Source organism: Pagrus pagrus, assembly GCF_965226575.1.
Source record: "Pagrus pagrus genome assembly, chromosome: 3".
NCBI lineage: Eukaryota > Metazoa > Chordata > Actinopteri > Spariformes > Sparidae > Pagrus > Pagrus pagrus.
Genome location: NC_140187.1, coordinates 20,218,411 through 20,238,823, shown reverse-complemented (window position 1 = coordinate 20,238,823; position 20,413 = coordinate 20,218,411). Strand labels below are relative to the sequence as shown.

Below are 20,413 nucleotides of genomic sequence, written 5' to 3'. Positions count from 1 at the left end.
TTTTAATCAATCATCAGTCAAGTCAAATTTATTAGTTGAGCCCAAAGTCACAATCATATACCTGTAGCCCAAGTGTGCTTTACAATATGTACAGTGAATGATATCCTCTGCCCTTATACCCTTGATTCTAATCAGGAAGAAATGGAAGAAAACCTCAATGGTAAGATCTTTTAAATCTTTTTGATGTTTAAATATCAAAATCATCCACTGTTGTCACAGCAGAACAAACAAACAACTAAAACGAAGACGTGATATATACACAATGACACTGGTATTAAAACAATGTAAAAGAAAAACATAAATCTATTTATTTCCCAAAAATGGTTCGACAGAAGCAAAAAGTGAGATGTGCAAAATCTGTTTATTTTTGTTGCCACCTTCCAACGACGGTATCAGATCTGACCCATAAGCTTTGCAAATATACACAAAATCAAACATACCATGATTTTTTTTGTAACACAGGTGTAACAAATACATGATGTCTTGTAGAAAAAAAATCTTATAAAAATGATCTTCAAAAGCAAACAAACAAACGTAGCAAAAGTGCTGAGAAATCTAACATAACTCCGGTGTAAGCATGTCATAAAACAGATCCAAAATACTGAAATGGCATGAGCATTCATGAGCAATACATAAAAAAACCCTACAGTCTAAAAATGTAACTGCACTTCAAACAGGATACTGTCAGATTTAAAACATTCGTACATCAAAAAAGCAAACAAAGCAACAAAATATGACTTCATTCTTTCTGAGCCTGTTCACATTTCACTTAACTCTCACATAATCTCTTCATATAGTAAAGTGACCTTCAGTCAGACTTGCATGTTATCTTTGTCAACTCAGCTACTTCAGCCTCCTTATCTTTGGTGAGAGTATTGATGTGTGTGGATATACAGTGCAGTCTAATTCTATACTATATGTAATACACAGAGAGCTGGGTGGATGCAGGTAAGGCTGACACAGTGGTACTGTATGCAAAGGTGGAAAGGAGAAGGCATCAGTGTGAGCTGCAGCAGTGGCACAATGCCATGTCGAGTGATGATATCATCATCATTGTACAACGACGACATCAGCAAGTAGAGCGATTACTCGTCCTCTTCTCTCAGAGTGAACCTGGAATAAATAGAGGGATGGAAATTACATGAAAAGTGAATTAATCAGCAGTTATGACTTAATTAATGGTGATTATTAAAGGAAACAACTGCACAGTTAAGTAATAGTAATAGAAACTCTTTCTTCAAAATAGGCTAAGTACACTGCTTCAACATCACCAATGCTCTACTAGACAGTGTACTGAAACTCTGTTTGAACTGAGCAAATTACTTTTCAATGTATGGTTTAATATTTTTAATAACATTAATCCAAGCTGACCACAGCCTCTGTTAATCTATCAGTCAGGAAACTATGATGTTTTTGCAGCCACCTCTGAACTCAACACATAGTGAGCACTTGACACTAATTATTCCTTGTAGAGTATGACTTTGACGCAGGCTGGAAGAAGTTCAACGTGCTCTGCTCACCATTCTGTGACACCAGAAATCAGGTCAAGCTGAGCCAACTCGATCACCACCTGAAGAACAAAAATGGCTTATTAACATGTGCATAAGCAGTGCTTCTGCATGTAATCACTTCAGAGTGAAAGAATTTGAAAGAGAATTTGAAAGAGAACTTCAATATCAGATTTGCAGGTGGAGGTTAAAGTACAGTCGCAGACTGACCTGTCCAATGACGTCGCGGCTTCTGAACGAGGCCGAGTTATTCTTCACTGACAAACTGAGGCATCTCAATTTCATTTCATCCGCAGGCAGAGCATACTCAAACCTTAAAGAATTGGCAAAAGATGATCAGATGTATACCCTAACAAATATCTAAAGAGATTTTGTTTACAAAGTCCACATGAATATAAAGCCAATACAATTAGCCAGTTTGTTAATTACCTCTCATTGTATTCTGGGTTGAGGTCTCGTTTCTTCACTGCTGTCTTTCTCTTGGTAGTCTTACTTTTGTCTGGCAGCAGCATGAGGGAGACATAGCTGTCTACGCCATCTTTACTTTGAGACGACAGACCTCTGTATACAGAAAAAGACGACATAACTTCAAAAAAAGTGTGCATTGGGTATTTTTCATTTGAGCTGTTATCAACAATGTCCTCACTTGTTAAATTGTATGTTTTTCTTATAAGGTATGTCAACAGATCTTTCCATGTTATTATAAACTGACATGTTTGTGTATTTTACAAATGAATTGGTAACTCTACCAATTTTACACATGTATGTGTTGTTATAGTAGTGCAATGCTAGATCAGCGGACTGCTTTTTAAAATCTGTATATCTGTATAAAATCTACAATACCCACAATCCAATTTAGCCACTGAGTGACGAAACTAATGTAAGCTAATGTTTAAGTTGTGCCATGATAATATCGCACGAGAAAACTTGTTAATTGGTAATACAGCCTGAACTGAAAAAAACAATAAGCCTTTCCTGAAGCCTAGCCTCAGGTAACTATGATTAGGCCAACAGTACATCATTGGTGAGACCACAATTCGACTGAGGGTGTTTGAAACACTATTTGAGAAAACAAACCTGCATGCATGGACGATGACGGTGAGCTGTCTGTCCTGCATGGCATATGAAAGAGACAACTTCACCTGCCCATTTCCAGATCCACAGGGCAGAGTCCCTGAGCTGATCATATCCACCATTTTGGACTCTAAAATCTTTTGGAGACAAATTCACAAAAGGAACAACAAGTATCATTATTGATTTGTTGTTTTTGAATACTAAACAACCTGTGTGTATGTGTGTGGACAGATGTGTTTGCTTTCTCACCTTGAGCTCAGCCCTCAGCAGGATCTGACTCTCAGGTGAGGCTCCGTCCAGATGGAACCACTGGTCCAGGATCAGCTGTGGCTCTGCAAGCAGCTCCTTGACAGTAACCACCAGAGCTCCCATTGGCTGGTCCCAACCAGCGGATAACTGTTATGTGTGAGAGAGAGAGAGAGAGAGAGAGAGTGAGAGAGAGAGAGAGAGAGAGAGAGAGAGAGAGAGAGAAAATGAATAATCCACTTTAATATTACTACTGTTATATGTTATATATACTGTATATGTGACAGGCAGATCCTTCAAACACAATAATTATAAATAAATGTCTTGCCTTGATGACAAGCATTTGATGTTTAGGGTCATGGACCAGGAAGTAGAAAGACTCATTCCACTGGGGATTGGAGGTGCGGTCACACAGCTTCAGAGAGATGATGAAAAGATAAGACAGAGTTATTACAATAATTATTCATCTATCAGACTGACTGTGCAGCATCAAGAGTCTCACTTTGGTTTTGTAGGTTGTTTCACCCAGAACAAGCTCAGCTCCTGCTTTGGGTTCCTTTCCACTCTTCTTCAACTATCAGGGAAATGATAGGCAAGTTTAATTGTATGAGGAGTCATTTTTTAACTTCACAGTATGTGAATAAACTGCAGATGACTTACAGGTAATGAATGTGCTCTCTCGATATTGACAAAGAGCAGAGCAGCAGCAGGGACAGCTTTGTTTTGATAAGACTGGAGAGATTGAAGCTGCAGTACCTGCAACATGGAGAACAGCCAGTTAGGCCTGATTATTATGTTGCAATATGAATAATGTGCATGGTGTAATGAGACACTTCAATAGTCAGTGTTTAAAGAATATTTGATTTAACTGAATGAGGTTAAAGCTAGTGGGCCATAAAAGTAAGGACCGACCTGGTCAAGTGTGTCTGAATGCGACACTGTATGAACCCACTCCAGTATCAAGTGAACCCGCCCTGACTTCACATCATTCAGAGTGTACCACTGCAACAGAGATAAAGTGGGTTAAAGAAGAAGCAGGACAACACCCTTTGTACAAGGAATTGATAAAGAACAGAGATAAGAAATCACATGGCACGACTGCAAATGATGAATTATTGACTAACCTGGTCCGTGTACTGGGATCTGATGACCTCATTCAGCTTTACACTGAATCTGTGAGCATGAAAACAGGCAAAAGTTTAACAAGATTTTAATTTTGATGTCTTACTTTCAGAGACAATGATTTCCTATGCTGACAAAAAGGGGATATATTAAGGCTATACGATGAAAACAGCAGAAAAGATTAAAACAGATCAGATACAGGTATATTTAAATATATAATAAATCCAACTACATCTTATTCAGATTATGTTGATGTTTGGCCATTGCAGGACACTTCTCTGAAAGAGACATGTCCTGTGTGCTGGTCCTCTTGGAACCAGATTACCACATTTTTTTTTTTTTAAGTTGACCTGTGATAATGCCCGCCACTTAAAGTCAAACATTAAAACATGAGGATTTATTTACTTTTTATGCATTGATTCATTTCAGAATAAAGTAACAGGTGTCTCTCTCTCTCTCTCTGTTAGAAGTCTTACACAGCAGAGCAGTGTACCAAGGACTGTTTGTACACTTTTTATCTTGAGTGCCAATATAAGTTACTGATTAAACAATATTGCTACACATGACACACACACCTGCCAAGGAAGTCATCAGAGTCTAAATCCTTATCAAATGCTTCAAACTTGATCTCCTGGACGCTGTTCCCACTCAAAACCACCTGTTAAAAACAGGAAATCCATATTTGTACAAAATACTGCACATGCTATGAAGTCAAGACAGTATATGGTGTATATGTATGTGACCGTGAATGCTTCATACCTCATACATTTCATTCCATGTTGGGTTGAGATTCTCCTTGATAACATGACTTTTGAAAGCAACTGCCCCTATGTTGATCTTGACATAGGGGTCACTCTTGCCCTTCATCATCATTATGTTATCCTTGGCCACCAGATTCTGAGCCTCCAGCAGGTGAATCCTCAGCAGCCCCTGCAGGATGAACACTGTAGGTGTTAAAATACATACAGCAAGTCACGGAGCACACAACATACTGTATGCAGCTTGGGAACGTGGAGCTACTTTATGTATTTCGAGCAACTTAGATTATCAGACTTGTGTGCTCTCCACACAACAGCTAGAAACAACATGATGACTGGAAAAAAGGAAAATCATCATTATATATGAATGAGTAGTATGATAATTTTGACATTCTACTTCCTCTAGCAAAACATTATGTAACTGTAGTCAACTGTGTAAATGATACAATGGCTAGCACATGTTTTAATTTTGAGCCTCCTGTCCAAAAAAAACCCTCTTGATTTTAACTGGCATGACACAGGTACCCAAGCAGAAGTCCAGAAAATGTATCAGATCCACCATAACAGCAGAGGAAGCTTAAATCTCCCCTGACGAACTTAAGATATTTAAAGACAAGACAACTGGTACATTCACGATGTTTGGAAAAAGCAGTGAGGTTACTCAGAAAAACTCACACGATAGGCTGAGACCGAGCAGCATCAATACACACGCTAATGACTCAGGGCAAAATGAATGACTGGCATGTTATGATGATTAATTAATTAACAGTTAATGTGATCAATTATCAGACACCAAGTTTGGACTAAACACTGGCCCTGACAGTTTTGAGATATCATGGTTTATGCACTCCACAACAATGATGAAACCATAACGGGGGGGGGGGGGGGGGGATCCTGCACTTTACCATACAATGCTAATGATAGATTGTTTTTTGTTTTTTTTTAGATATTATTGTTTACAAAAACATGACATAAACTAAACCCACCTCTTTACCAAAGACCTGACTGGGGGTGGTGTGTGGTGGAAGAACTTCACCAACTTTGGGGATTTCTGCAACCTCCGCTGGCCTCAGGGTATCCTCAGGAAGACCACTCACTGTGGCATGAGCAAGATTGCCTAAACCACTACTGTACAAAAACACAAACAGTGCAGAAATGTAAACAGTTTTTTTTGTTAAATGTATTTATATTCTTCCAATCTATGGATCTTTGAAGCTAGAAAGAAGGGGAAACAATAGAAGCTCACCCCTCTGTCTGTATTTGCTGCGGGTCTGACTGTGTGCGATAGTTCTCCGGATCTGTTGGTTCGTCCACCTGCTGAGCAAAATTACATGAACGTTTTGAGGGGTGAAAATAAAAAGGTTAAACATAAGAACAACTGACTACAGTGTGCAAGGACTCACTGTAGCAGCAGGGAATATTTCAGGTGCAGTGTGAATCGTAGCTGGTTCAGCAGAAGCAGCATCTTCTGTGAAGGCCTCAGTGTCTGCCTCTGCTTCTTCAGAGTTTTTAAGCTGGCTGGATACTGCAACCAATCTGAAAACACACACTGCTGTTACACAACACCACAGCCAGAACCCTGACTGGAACTAACATTGGAGGATATTAGCTTTAATTAGCTTCACTTGGCTACAAATGCAAGTTCAAAGAATGTTTTATAGGAGCATATTAGGTTATATATTCCACTCTCCTCTTCCTGCTCTCAGCAGCAGGCACTATATTTTCTCTAATGTTTACTAGTCCATGTTAATGTATTAAATGTGTGTTATTTACGGCTTACTTTTCTTTATATCTAAATGACACTTTGTGATATGGTTTTGGTCGTTTGGTTTGGTACAGTCTGCAGAGCTTGTATGTGTGTATTAACAAACCAGGCACACAACACTCACTCATCTGTTGGCAGCTCTGAGCTTTTTGTGTCCTCACTGGCTGCTTTGAATGTCTGTTCAGTGGGAATGGCAATCTCTTCTTTCTTTGAAGCAGTCACAGAAGGCTGTGGAGCTTCAGTCATCCTTGAGCTCAGGATCTGTCAACAACACATTTCCAGCTGGTTATTAAGTATATAAACAAAGGTAAAAGTGCTGTGTGTGTGTGTCTGTGTGTATTCTCTTGCCTTGAGTTCAGCCCTCAGTAGGATCTCACTTTCAGATAAGGCTCCATCCAGAGGCATCCACTGGTCCAGGACCAGCTGTGGTTCAGAGAGCAGCTCTCTCACAGGGAGAACGAGAGATCCCATTGGCTGGTCCCATGCACTCGACAACTACAGCAATAAAAACAAATCATTAATGTCAGTCAGAGCTGGAGATGTTCCTGACACTGGCTGCAGGCTCCAGATACTCCTGTGAGACACATAGTACACTCACCTTCATGATGAGCATCTCCTCTCTGGGGTCGTGAACCTGGAAGTAGAAGGCCTCATTCCACTGAGGTGATCTGGAGCGATCACATACCTTCAGTTAGAAAAAGAGGAGGGGTAAGTTGGTTGAGGATTTATGGTCATTGATAAAGATTCAGCTGGTATTCTTATAGCACAATGAAGGTATTAACATGCATTGCTGTCAAGTCATGTGTCTTCTTCAGTACCACCAGTGGGGGGCACCAAAGTTGAACTTTTTCTAATTCTAAACCAGCAGCTTTTAATTAATTATTTCATAACATTTTGAAGCATTTACCAACACACTCATTTGGTTTATGGGGAAATTGTGATGGGGACTTTATTATGACATGTTTTTGACTAAATGATTTAGTGACTAATCAAACAGTACATTAAACAATATGATGTGATGAAAACATTTATTAGTTGCGGTCCAGGCTGACATAGTCAAAGTGTGTGTGTTTGTTTAATGTGTTTATCATCAGTCTCACCTTTGTTTTGTAGGTTGTGTTACCAAAGACAAGCTCAGCCCCAGCCTTGGGCTCCTTTCCACTTTTCTTAAACTGGACACAGAAAAACACACACATGACATTATGTGAATAGTTTGACTTCACTCTCTGTAATTAGGACAACAGTAGGTTGAGATCCAACTCCCCTTTCTAAAAAAATAGCAAACTGACTCACATTATATAATCCAAAACAGTGACTGTTGTTCAGCAAGCAGCAACTATTTCTCTACATCTTTAAGTCTTCATTTATTTCAATCCAGCGCAAAAACAATATCTTAAGAAATAGAAAGAGTTTCCCACTTAATGCCAGTAGAGGACCTGTTTACTAACACATGCTTTCCAAACTGATGTCTATCTATAACTCTGAGACAGCACTGTGATGTGACCCTAACATTAAAGTATATTTCACTGTAATATAATTACAGGGGACTTACAGGTAATGAGTGTGCTCTATCCACATACACAAAGAGCAGGGCTGCAGAGGGAACAGCCTTGTTGTGGTAAGACTGGAGAGACTGCAGCTGCATCACCTGCAGCAGAGAATCAAATGAAAAATACATTACAGTGACTCAGCACTGCTGTTCACAGGGAACTAGGCAGGAAATCATCTTTGAAATAGTGCAGATGTGGGAGGGACAGACAACACAAATGATAAGGATTATAAATATATCCATAAATATGAGAGGAAACATAAACAAATGATAATAGATTGCACTAACTTGGTCCAGGGTGGCATTATGGGACACTGCTGGTACCCACTCCAGTATAAGGCGGACACGTCCAGACTTCACATCATTTAGGGTGTACCACTGAACCAGAGACACACACTTACTCAATCAAAACCTATGATTACACAGCAGCAATGACTAAGATGGAATAAGGCACACAATACTGACCTGGTCAGTGTACTGGGAGCGGATGATGTCTGCCACACTGATTTTGAATCTGCTCGTGAGGATAATGATTTTGTACTTTTTACACAATAGAACATGTAAACACATGACACATGGCCTATAAAAGTTAAGCCTGACCATTAAAATGCTCTAAATAACTGAATCTAAATGAGAAATATTTTTTATAAAAAAAAAAAACCTTGCTTACAAGTAATGCTAGTAAACCTGGAAGAAAAAAAATATATGCTGATTTGGGAAACACTAAATGCTCATTTTTCCATAAATCAAATTCTTGAAATACTCACCATGCACACAAGAAAATCTTAATGGTCAAATAACAACAGTTTGAGCCTGTAAACATGTTGACCCACTAAATACCATGCTTAGGCAATAAAAGCAGCAGGTGGAAACCTAGGAACCTCCACAGTAGCCTCTCACCTGCCCAGGAAGTCATCTCTGTCCATGTCTTTGTCAAACAGCTCTACATTCACCTCCTGTCCTGACTGAGGCCTCAGTACCACCTGAGGGAACATAAATGAGGCGTTAAACATAAAAATATTATCACTGTCACCTTTGTTTGAAATAGTACTTGGAGCAAATCAACTTGTACAGTCCTTCATACACACCTCATACATCTCATTCCAGACTGGGTTGAGATTCTCCTTGACCACATTACTCCTAAATGCACTCTCTCCAACATTGATCTTGGCATAGGGGTCACTCTTGCCCTTCATCATACCGCCCATCTTATTATCTTTGGCAACCAGACTCTCGGCCTCCAATAGGATGATTCTCAGCAGCCCCTACAGGGAGGAGATGATAGATTTTCTTTATTAAATGTGATTAAATGTGATTGTGATCTTCTACAGTAGGCCACTATTTTGTGATGTTACCTCACTGGCAAAGCTGAGGTCCGGGGAAGTGTGAGGAGGTTGTGCCACGGCTGGGCTTGGCGATTCTTCCACTTTCTCTTCAATCACTTTAGCTGCTGTTTCCTTTATGTCAACATCTTCAGGTAAGGTTACTGAAGAGGTGATAGTCTCCACAGGGGGGGCATCCACTGAACTTGACCTAAAACCACAAAGAGTAGCAATAAGACAATGGACAAATGAAAATAAAGACAGGTTTTTTTAATTAACTATCTCACCTCAGCACTGCGTCTGTCTCCTGTTTTCGCGGACTAGGAGAAGGGTCTGACACTGAAGTGACCTTAGCCTTAGCAGTGGCACCCGGACATTTGCTTGAAATCAGCGTCTGCAGTTGAGTTGAAGTTACCATTATTTGACTTTGTTCATCAACTTTGTAGCTGTGCTGATTGTAAATATCAATATCAGTAGAAAAAGTTAAAAATTAACTTTAAAGATCTGCCTCGAATGCCTCTGAATTAAACAAAAGGAAAGACGAGGGAAACTGAGTGCAAGATACAGAGACTGAGACAACAGATTAGAAAGACATGTAAAAACATCTTACACGTGGTTATACAGATTAAATGGAATGTAGTGATAGTACAGTGATATTACAGTTAAACACAATCAGAGAAAGAGAAATGCATCCATGTAGTAAAAGAGATAAAGGAACAAAGAAAAGGACACTTAAAGGACAGACACAAAGTATTTAGAATGAGACAAATGGAGAAAATGAGTGAGAGTTCTCCCACCTTGAGTTCAGTCCTCAGAAGAACCTGACTCTCAGGTGAGGCTCCATCCAGATGGAACCACTGGTCCAGGACCAGCTCCTGTTCAGACAGTAGCTCTCTGATAGGAACAACCAGTGAACCAATGGGCAGGGTCCAGGTGTGGGAGAGCTGGAGAAACACAATCATAGGAGTGTTTATATATCAGAGATCACACTGTTTGCACTTGCATGAATAACATCTGTTTCACCTTTCTATACATTCTTATGCACTGATGCTAACGTACCTTAACAACAAGAATATCTTCTCTGGGGTCTTGAACCAGGAAGCAGAATGCCTCATTCCACTGGGGTGATGTGGTCCGATCACACACCTTCAGAGATGTCAGAGTCAGTCAATGTTACTAACAGACACTAGCCCCATTCACACTGCCCTTTGGGTACGGGAATCATGCGCCGATCTCCGCATCATCCTCTGTGTGAAAGTTTCAGATGCGGAGAGGGGGGACAGTCCTGCTGCGGCTCTGATACGACTCCAGAGGTAGTCTCAGAGTCGCAGCAGAGGCTAGCCGGCATTTGTGTGAACAGTCAGCGGGTACATGTTTAGATTAACAGGTGGACACCGGGGAAACACTTTGAAAAAACCACACAGATCTCAACGTCATGATGTGTACCATCACGCCTCTTTTGGGTCTATGTGCTGTAAGAATTGACACACTGGTGCGGCTTCAGTGGTTCTGTGTGAACAAACAAATGCAGAGAATTGGCGAGCCTTCGCTGCAGAGATGATGTGGGGTCTCTGTGTGAAAAGGGCTACTGTGTCAATCTTATAATAAAACTATCAATTACATACTGAATTAAGTTTGTGGTCTTACTGTAGTTTTGCGGGACATCTCTCCAAGAGTAATCTCTGCTCCCACTTTTGGCTCCTTGCCACTCTTCTTAACCTGTAGAGAGACAAACAGGTAAGAATAAAAATAAAAGCACATGTATCATAATCAATAACGGGCATCTCCTCACATCATTATTAACATCAGTAATAAATGACTCACAGGCAAGCTATCTGCTTGCTCAATGTAGACAAACAGTAGGCCTGCTGAGGGCACCGCTTTGTTTTGGTAGGACTGTCTGGAATAGAACTGAAGAGCCTGAAGACACAGAAGAACGGGTGAGTGTTGATCAAATTAAAGAGCAGGGGTCCTTTAATCCTTGAATTATCTACGAATACTGACCTGATCCAATCTGTCTGACTCGGAGGCTGTTGGAACCCATTCCAGTACCAGGTGAACTCGGCCAGACTTCACATCGCTGAGAGTGTACCACTGAGGATATAAGATGAGACGTTTTAACGCAGGAAGTACTGGGTATGGTCCCAACAAGGCATATACCAGGGTTAGGGTACACAAAGAGCTCTCTCAATAACAGTCATTCTGTGATGGTGTTAAACCATCAACAGTTTTTGCTGCTGATATTTTTCTAACACACCAAATGATTCTCTTAAACTGTAGTAAGGCCTTGTCAAGTATATATGGTCCCACAAGGCAAGCAGAATTTAAAAAACAATGATGAAAACATGTCATGTCAAGGATGACAAGTCTGTCTTCTTACATAAAATAAATAATATTTAATCTAGGATTTGCTGAAGCAATACACAAGAATCATAACTAGTGAGTGATCATTATATATCAAAACATATGTTACAGATGTATTGCCTGAGAGTTAAGTGTCTTATCAAAGTGCATTGGAGACCTTTTCTCCCACTTGAGTTATACCTAAGGTATGGCTGGCTTTTACTTAAAGGCTTGACTTTGTTTCTTATTTTGACCTATTCTGAAGTCAAATATGTAGCTATGAGTTTGGCAAGGAAGATCCCACCTGATCAGTGTACTGAGAATCGATGATGTCCTTCAGACTGATCTTCAGCCTACATGTTGGGATAAGTGAAATTAGTATATATCTTTAATGAATCCATTCATCTCATTTGATAACTGAATAATATATAGCTACTATACCTGCCCATGAAATCATCCTTCATGTCCATGTCTTTATCAAACACCTCCACATGCAGCTCCTGGCCAGGTAGCTGGGTAAGAATCACCTGAGGGGTAAACAAAGTCACAAAATGTCAAAGGACTCTTTCTCACCAACAATAACTGTAACATTTTTATAAATAACCTTATGCTATTTACCTCATACATTTCATTCCATGTGGGGTTAAGATTACTCTTGATAACCTGACTTGTGAATGTTTCCCCCCCAATGTTGATCTTGACATAGGGGTCACTCTTGCCTTTTACCATGCCCCCCATCAGGTTATCTTTGGGCACAAGATTCTGCCCTTCCATCAGGTGAATTCTAAGCAGCCCCTGAAAAAAAAAATCACATACACATTCAAAAAAGTATGTGCAATTTCCCTTTAAAACAAAAACACAGTTGTAAGTCCGAGTCATGATTGTACTTTTCCACCATTACCTCTGTGGCGAAGCTAGGATGAGGGGATGAGTGCTGGGGCAGCTGTTTGGACAGTCCAGCCTCCAGATTAGATGACACATCAGATGGAATACGTTCCTCATCTAACCACAGGACCTATTTTATCATAGAAAAGAGAAGAGACGGACAGAAGGAAAAAGGTGACTAAAATACCAGAAGTTCAGTTGAGACACAATTATACACTAGAAAAAAAGTGTTATTCTGTTAAAGTATTCCAAATAATGTCCCACATTGTTCTTTTTTTTACTTTTCCAGTGTATGTTTAAGTTATTGAGCAGTCTATGCAGTGCAAGATCAGTGAATGGGTCTGCCATTACCCTGAGAACTGTGTTGATATAGATGCGACTGGCATCTCCAGAGTTCTCCAACTGGAACCACTGGTCCAGAGAAAGATTAGAGTTGGACAGCAGACGGGACAGAGGGATGGTCAGACTGCCCAAAGTCTGCACACGGTCAGCATCCTTCACCTGGTCCATTCAACATGAAGTAAAGCCAAAATAAGACCACAACATGTTCAGCTTTCAAAATACCAAGTTTAGTGCAGTGTTGCTAATCTTTTGAGCTGCTACCTGAATGTCTATGTCCTGTTTGCGAGGATCCTGGATGAAGAAGGTGAATGCTTCTTCCCACTCTGGATTAACAGTCGTGTAACAAGTCTTAAAGTGAGAGAAAATCAGATGCATATAAATGGAAATAAATGAAGCACAAGCTACAGTATTGTAATGGACTTTCAAAGTAGATATACCTTGCTCTCTCTAGTGATGTCCTGCACAGACAACTGCACCATCGGATTGGGCTCTTTATTTCCCTTCTTCATCTAAAAGACACACAGTTACAGACAAATATGACTACACAGTAAGGCATGTGAACAATGGCATTCTGTAACCAAGAGCAGAGCAAAAAATAGACTTATCTACCATTCTGACAACACGAGGCTGCAGTGAATAATAGTGTGTATTAGGCAACCATAGCAACAGGGCAAATAGCTGAAAGGAAGTACCATACCACATCGCACAATCAGGAAGTACAAATCTGCATTGAAAGAAACCACAAAACTAAATGCCATTCCAAAGATTTTGTCACCACTATTCCCTTTTGTGTATGATAATGACAGAAAAAATGACAACAGGAGGAAATGTGTGTTTAACAGCTTTGGTTAAAGTTAGCCACACTCATTCACACTGCAATGGCGTGCACAGGGCTAGAGGCCAAGGCAACAAGTTTGAGGAATGTCAGACAGGTGGCTGTTACAGCTCTGCCTCAGCTTAACCACACACGCAGGAAGCAGCACTGAGCTGAGCACGAACATGGGCACAGAGCGTAGAGATATTTGACTCACAGGAAGTGCCTCAGCCTTGTCCAGATATACAACCAAGATGGCTGAGGAAGGTGGATCCCCAGACTTATTTGTGACGCTTTCATTCCTCTTCAGGACCTGGGGGAGAATTGCAAAAAGGTTTCTTTTAATGTACTGTTTGACACAAAGATGAATGCCATACACAAATCAATTAGATTCTTGAATAATGCAGGAGTAATGTATCAGTGGAAACTCAAACCTCCTCTAGTCGATCAGTGCTGGGCAGCAAGGACAACCACTCCAGTCTGAAATGAACCCGTCCTGACTGAGTGTCTTTCAAAGTGAACCACTGTGGAAACAGCCACAGACATACATTTACATGCCAAAGATCAAAACATTGCTTATACGAAGTGCAACTGTGTTGATAACAACTTAATACTTACATCATTGACAACGATGGATTTCTTCACAATGCCCAAATCCAATTTGGTCCTATATGGAGGAAAACAGAAATAAATAAAAAGAGCAAATGTATTGAAGGAAATAAAAGGATCATAGCACTGAAAACACATTCTGAAAAACTTTAAGAGTAAGAGTTAATATGCTTTAAAAAGATAGAGTACTTTTTCAGACTGGCCATGAAAGTTGACAGATGAAAGGTGACAATGCAAGATTCAACATAGGCACACAAGAGACATGAACTATGCATATGTACCTGCCCAGGAAATCATCCTGGTCTGTGTCTTTGTCATAAACCTCCACCTCCAACTCTTGACCAGGCACTTCATGGACTATGACCTGATGTACCGGACACACACAAGGACATGAAGACTGACAGCGGGATTGGTATGGAAGCTGGCTGTGGCCTCATGTGACCATGAATGAAAATGAACATTCACAGCGGTGTAAACAGTCCAATCTCTCAGATACAGAACAAAGTGAAATGACACATGATAGAGATGCCAACACCTGTACCACCTGCACCATAAAACGCTTCTTCGTACCTCATACACCTCTTCCCACTTGGGAGAGTCTGTGTTGTCAATGTGCTTGGAGGTGAAGGTCTGAGGGCCAACTCTCAATATGACATAAGGGTCAGACAAGCCAGCCATGACCCCTTTCACGTAGTTGTCCTTGGCTGCAAGATTCTGTGCCTCCAGTAGGTGGATGCGTACCACTCCCTGAGAAAGAAAAAGTGGGACAAAGATGTAATATACTATTGTTGTCTATGTGAAATTATGTCACCCTCTATCTGTATCCATATTCAGGCTTTACCCTGGGCAAAGGAGAGCGTAGCTGGGCCACATGCAGCCCCTGAACCAGGGGGACAACCAGGCGGTTGGGCAGCACCAAGAAGGAGGCGATGGCATCCATAATCATGCTGTCAGACATGACACTGAGACAAAGGAAAAATGGCATTTTAATTAGAATGTACTGCTGTGTTACCTGTGTCCTTTACTATTCACTGTATATTAAAATGTATAAAAATGTATAAAACCCACACTTTAATAAAATATTTTGAGGTTATGTTTATTTTAAGTTTGTGGCTAATACTAATGTGTAAATCAACAAGAGGTTATTTCAGCATGACTCACTTCAGTCCAGGGATGTCCAACAAATTAGTCAGTCCAGTCCAATTGATGTCTAGTCTCTGGGAAGTGATAAGACAAAGGAATGCGTTGTATGTAGCAAATCAGTCAGGATTGACTCATGAGAAATCAATAGCATGAAAGCAAACAAGGCTATAATAAGAAACATGATAGTCGCACGAATGGGGGATGAGGGGACAAGTAGAGGTGAACTTAGATGGACGTACAGGCCTCTGGATGAAAAACATGCTGACTGCACCCACTATGGGCACATCTCCAATCAGAGGCTCCAGAATCACCCGCATCATCCCGTGTAGCTAAAGACAGAAGTACAGAAAGGATGTTTGTGAAAACAATGGATAAATGCTTACAGAATGGCAGATTGTTTAGAAAGGCAACATCTGTGTATCAATGCCATATCACTCTTTAATCCCAGACAGATAACACTTCAAAAAGAAGACAGACCTGTATTCCTTTGACTCCAGCTTTGCAGAAGTATCTCTTCACCTCGACGTTGATCTCTACATTTCCAACATAGCTGTGGATACATGATGCATGAATGTTACCTACAAAAGTGCCTTTTAGAGGCTGTAACACAGAGGTGACGGTGACTCAAAGAGCAATGGATAAACATTCACCTAATATACAGATCTAGCAGGACTTGTCCTTTGTCGTTCTCTGTGTGTGCCTTGATCCCTACGACCTTCATGGCCTGGAGCAAACAGAAGCACATTTGTTTTCACAATATAAACGACATGCATCACTTGTGTGAATCCTTGCAGCAGTGTCATATTGTAGCTAAGCTATCAATGGCCTCACCTTGGTTCCCATGTCCACTTTTGTGAAGCTGAGGGTCTGGAGGTGGGTGCTTGAGGCTCTGATAGATGGAGCAATGGTTTCCACAAGCAGCTTCTCGAGGTACTGGCCAACAAAGGGCCACACCTGCTGCAGCACCTAGACAGGCCAGCAACAACATGGTTATAAGCTGCTTTTATTAGTCAGACGCATAATAAACAACATACATCCCTGCAACCAGAGACTACTTCTTTAAGTAAACTTGTCTTTTAAGTCACATAGCACCAAACTATCTGTCAAATGCCTTGGCTTCCATAAGCAATATCTGAAGAATGACAGAGACAGCTGTAGCCTCAGCTGTTAGTCATCGACTTTGGCTGCTTATATATACTGTAGCATGTTGATTCCTGTGCTCTACATGTGTCCTTTTTACAAAATAGTAATGCTGCTACATTAACATATGAAGTCTTTATTCCTAAAGGGAAAGAGTCAAAAGCAGAGGCACTGTTTGCTTGTGTGCTTGTAAAAAAGAAAAACCCACAGTTGGTTTACAGTCTGGCATAAGTGAAGAGTGAGTCATCGGCAGCCTGCTCCTGTGAACGATGAACAACGAGGGAATCTGCTGACCTCCCCCTCCAGTTACCAATCTGAAATATCTGCTTTGTCTGGCTCCCTGGCACTTAGATCTCGTGGTCTTGTTAGCATGAATACTTTTATTTCTGCATGCTTATATTATTGGCTCTAGTTTCTCTTGGCAAAAAGAGCGAAGGGGGCGGGTGGACAATGGCTGCAGTTTTATTTAGTTTGGGGGGAATGGGCAGCTCCTCCTTCTTCCTGTGAGCTCGCCAGCAATGAGATGGAAATGTTGAGTGGGTTGCCTGGCACTGCGCCTGCTCTCTGCAGTACAGACAAAGTGGCTACACTAATGGGGGTGTGGCTTTTTCTGGAGCATGGCAGCAACAGCAGCAGTGCTACCATCTATCAGCTAGCACCAGCTACTAACGTAGCAGACTGTCCTTAGTGTCAATCAGCACAACAGCTGGGCGACTGAACAGACAGACGTGTGTGTTTGCTGTCGGCTTAATAAAGGAGGAAACACTAACATCTTTTGTTGAAAGTCACATGGTGGAAAGGTGAAGTGAAAAAGCAAACAACTAACATTTTACCTTATTCAGCCACTCAACCTTCTCAACATCTGGAAAGTTGACCTGAAAGAAAGAAAAACAATGAGGGCACATGCTTTAACTGTGCACGGCGCCTGGTAAACACAAAACAGGATACGGAAATGATTCAGGTCTGGGAATGTCATCAAAAGCACTGTTGATGTCATTAAAATTGCTATCTCTGAATTGATCATTCGGCTATTACATGCTATACCTTTGCATTAGGGTCACATGTGTTAATACTTTTACAAAGTGAGTGCTTGAAATGTCCTCTCGATTAACATTTCTTGGGATTTGTTATGCAAACTTTACAGCAGCACTGGACGGAACCATAGTAATGCCATTTTCCAATACTTTAATGTGGAGTGTGCATGCCATGTGGTTATGAAAGCAATTACTGAAATCACTAGCTGAAAAAAAAAGTATCCACAGGAACAGGGTGTGGCTAGACGTTCTGAGTCAAAACAGCCCCATGTGGGTTTCAGCATTTCCATTTTGGGTGCTTTTACTCTCAGCATGTACGGCAAATCAAAACTATTATAAAAACTATTATACTTATTACACATTTTCTAGCCACCTTTAGTTGAAACTGCACATAGGACTAGAGGGTTTAGGTGTTGCTGGTGTAGTTGCTGCAATCCACACTGAATTTCCTCATTATGCTTTCGAACAAGTTTGGGCTTGACATTCAAACACGCACACAGCAAATTTGGCAACTGCCTTAGCAGAAATAATGTGGGAACAATCTGCATGAAACAGGAAGGGACTTCAGCACACCTGGTTGCACGCATGTTTGGAAAAGAAGTAACTACAAAAGAGGAAAAAAGGACACTGAGGTCGGGAGTAGTGCCTGATTCTTGTTGCATAAGAGGAAGTGAATTATGGAAACATTCCCATAAATCCTTTCAGATAGAGAACTAATATAAAAAGTTTTACCAGCCTACATACATTTACAAGAGTTCAAAGAAGAAATCCACATTATAAAATGACTGGTGGTGCCATGTTAGCTATAAATAGGCTATGACTGTGCTGGTTTACTGGAAACAAACGTGAATGCTAGTGATATTATGATTTTAGGGTTTGCTGTAAGAAACGTCTCCTGAGGTTATTTTAGGTCAATGGGGGTTCAGGGACGATAGGTGAGAGCTGGTGAGAGGATTATGCTGGTAGGAGACACACGCTGACCGTGGTAGGATCATTTCTCACCCATGCAGGAAGCTCTCGTTTGATTTTGGACACTCTCTTGGATGTGTACTCCTCCTCGTTGTTGAGAAACTGGATGGCCGACCTCAGACGTGCCTCCTTGGCTTCTCGGGCATGTTTCCATCCGGTGTAGACCATCATCCCGCACACCAACAGACTGGTGCTGACACGGTAATAACCGGCCAGGTAGACGGGCAGCAACGCTCCCAGACATTTCCCAAACGTCCAAAGCACCGCGACGGCACTTATCCCCTTGGGCTGGGGAGCTTCTGTGTCTGCCTCCACCGTGCTCAGTGCCTTCTTCTCGGCGTCGCCAGTGCTCGGACACTCGGCGCCCTTGAGCTCGCTCGGCTCGGATTTTTTGTCGCTTTCCATAGTGGTGTCTTCTCAAAACCAACGGAAACGTTACTGTTTGGTTGAAATCTTGGGTTTAAAAAGTTTGAAATGAGCAAACGGTTACTCTAATGTGTCATTTCAGCTAGCTAACATTGGAACAGACGTTACGTTACCGTTGCTCGTTACCTAGCTAGTTCTCCGGTGGTCCGTGGAGTCCGTGTCGCATCTTCTCTACGGGGACTTAACCCTTGTTGCTGCAGCGGAGTTGGAGCAGTTTTGGTGGACAGGCAGAGGTCTGGAAGAAGTGGCTGACGGCAACTTCTGCTCCTCACCGAGTCCCGTTATGTGGGTGAAAACACGCCCACTGACCGCAGCAAAAAAACGCATCTTTGACTGTTTCGCTGCTGCGACACGACTGTCATCATATTTGTAAGCAGTTACTGTAATTACTGCAGCATTACGTTGTCGAAAACACAGATCTTCCACGGCTCTGCGTGTATTTCTCAAATGTCACTTTTATTGTCTGTTTAAAGGCGACTGTAAGCATATAACAGCTGAATTTTAAAGGGGCACTATGTAGTTTTGGAGAAGAAATTCAAACTCAGAACTGTAATATTTCCAATATTAATGAGGTAATAATACAAACTTAGAAATGTTTATTTGTTCCGTGACTGAATAAACAGGCTGTTCTCTGAGGAAAAAGGTCCCCTGAACACTGTTTGACGCTAGAAAGGTGGCAGGGTCCGCCACATATAAACAAAGTTTGTTTATTCAGTCATAGAAATGAAGAGTTTTAGTTTTCAGTAACTGTGGTGACTTTATGAGAACTGTCTTGTGTTGGATGAAAATGATTTGTTTTTGTTAAAATCTCCCCCCCGTACAAACCCAAAGAAACTTACCTTAACCTCTGATTTGACAGAGAGATGCATTAAAATTCAACTAAAATGACCAAAGATTAATTCTATATTATATAAAATAATGATACGTTCACATAACTACTATTATGTGAAAGGACCATTATAATTCGTTCATACAAAGTATAGAAAGTGCATTTCACAATATAATTCAATCTAATACAGTCAAAAATAAATATAGCCTTGCTGAGTTTATAAAATTAAAATATTTGTCATGACTTTAACAATGATTTCAATGTTACAATGATCCAAAAGTACATTTTAAACTTGCACTATACGGTTTTGGAGAAGAAATTCAAACTCAGAATTGTATTATTTACAACATTAATGAGGTAATAATACAAACTAAGAAATGTTTATTTTTTTTTGATGACTGAATAAACAAGCTGTTCTCAGAGGAAAATAACTTCCCAGAACACTGTTTGAAGCTAGAAAGGTGGCAGGGTCTGCCAAATATAAACAAAGTTTGTTTATTCAGTCATGGAAGTGAAGAGAGTTTAATTAGTTTGT

General features: G+C 40.8%; 2 protein-coding genes across 4 annotated transcripts in view; one reads left to right on the top strand and one right to left on the bottom strand.

Moving 5' to 3' along the window:
• Positions 1–342: 342 nt before the first annotated feature.
• esyt1b (extended synaptotagmin-like protein 1b) lies at positions 343–19,028 on the bottom strand (the record flags this gene model as incomplete). The annotated part of the gene is made up of 52 exons (XM_084347572.1): positions 343–1,113; positions 1,521–1,570; positions 1,719–1,821; positions 1,938–2,069; positions 2,586–2,719; positions 2,832–2,978; positions 3,157–3,243; positions 3,331–3,402; positions 3,489–3,584; positions 3,741–3,830; positions 3,953–4,001; positions 4,526–4,608; positions 4,710–4,880; positions 5,695–5,836; positions 5,955–6,025; positions 6,112–6,244; positions 6,598–6,734; positions 6,822–6,968; positions 7,072–7,158; positions 7,574–7,645; positions 8,026–8,121; positions 8,311–8,400; positions 8,488–8,536; positions 8,923–9,005; positions 9,111–9,287; positions 9,378–9,555; positions 9,632–9,738; positions 10,142–10,288; positions 10,404–10,490; positions 10,992–11,063; positions 11,169–11,264; positions 11,349–11,438; positions 11,992–12,040; positions 12,129–12,214; positions 12,306–12,482; positions 12,589–12,702; positions 12,924–13,073; positions 13,176–13,262; positions 13,352–13,423; positions 13,946–14,041; positions 14,163–14,252; positions 14,347–14,395; positions 14,619–14,701; positions 14,908–15,084; positions 15,179–15,299; positions 15,499–15,554; positions 15,720–15,809; positions 15,958–16,030; positions 16,131–16,204; positions 16,312–16,446; positions 17,454–17,495; positions 18,657–19,028. 52 exons carry the CDS (start codon positions 19,026–19,028, stop codon positions 1,086–1,088), a joined length of 5,496 nt encoding a protein of 1,831 aa, XP_084203698.1. The 3' UTR covers positions 343–1,085.
• The window catches only part of LOC311253565 (sorting nexin-5), a 15,446-nt gene continuing 13,767 nt past the window's right edge, over positions 18,735–20,413 (top strand). The window contains exon 1 of one of the 3 annotated variants that reach the window (XM_084347623.1): positions 18,735–18,824. The gene's annotated coding sequence lies outside the window, so the exon portion shown is untranslated. The other 2 variants (XM_084347626.1, XM_084347625.1) reach the window with 2 other exon arrangements.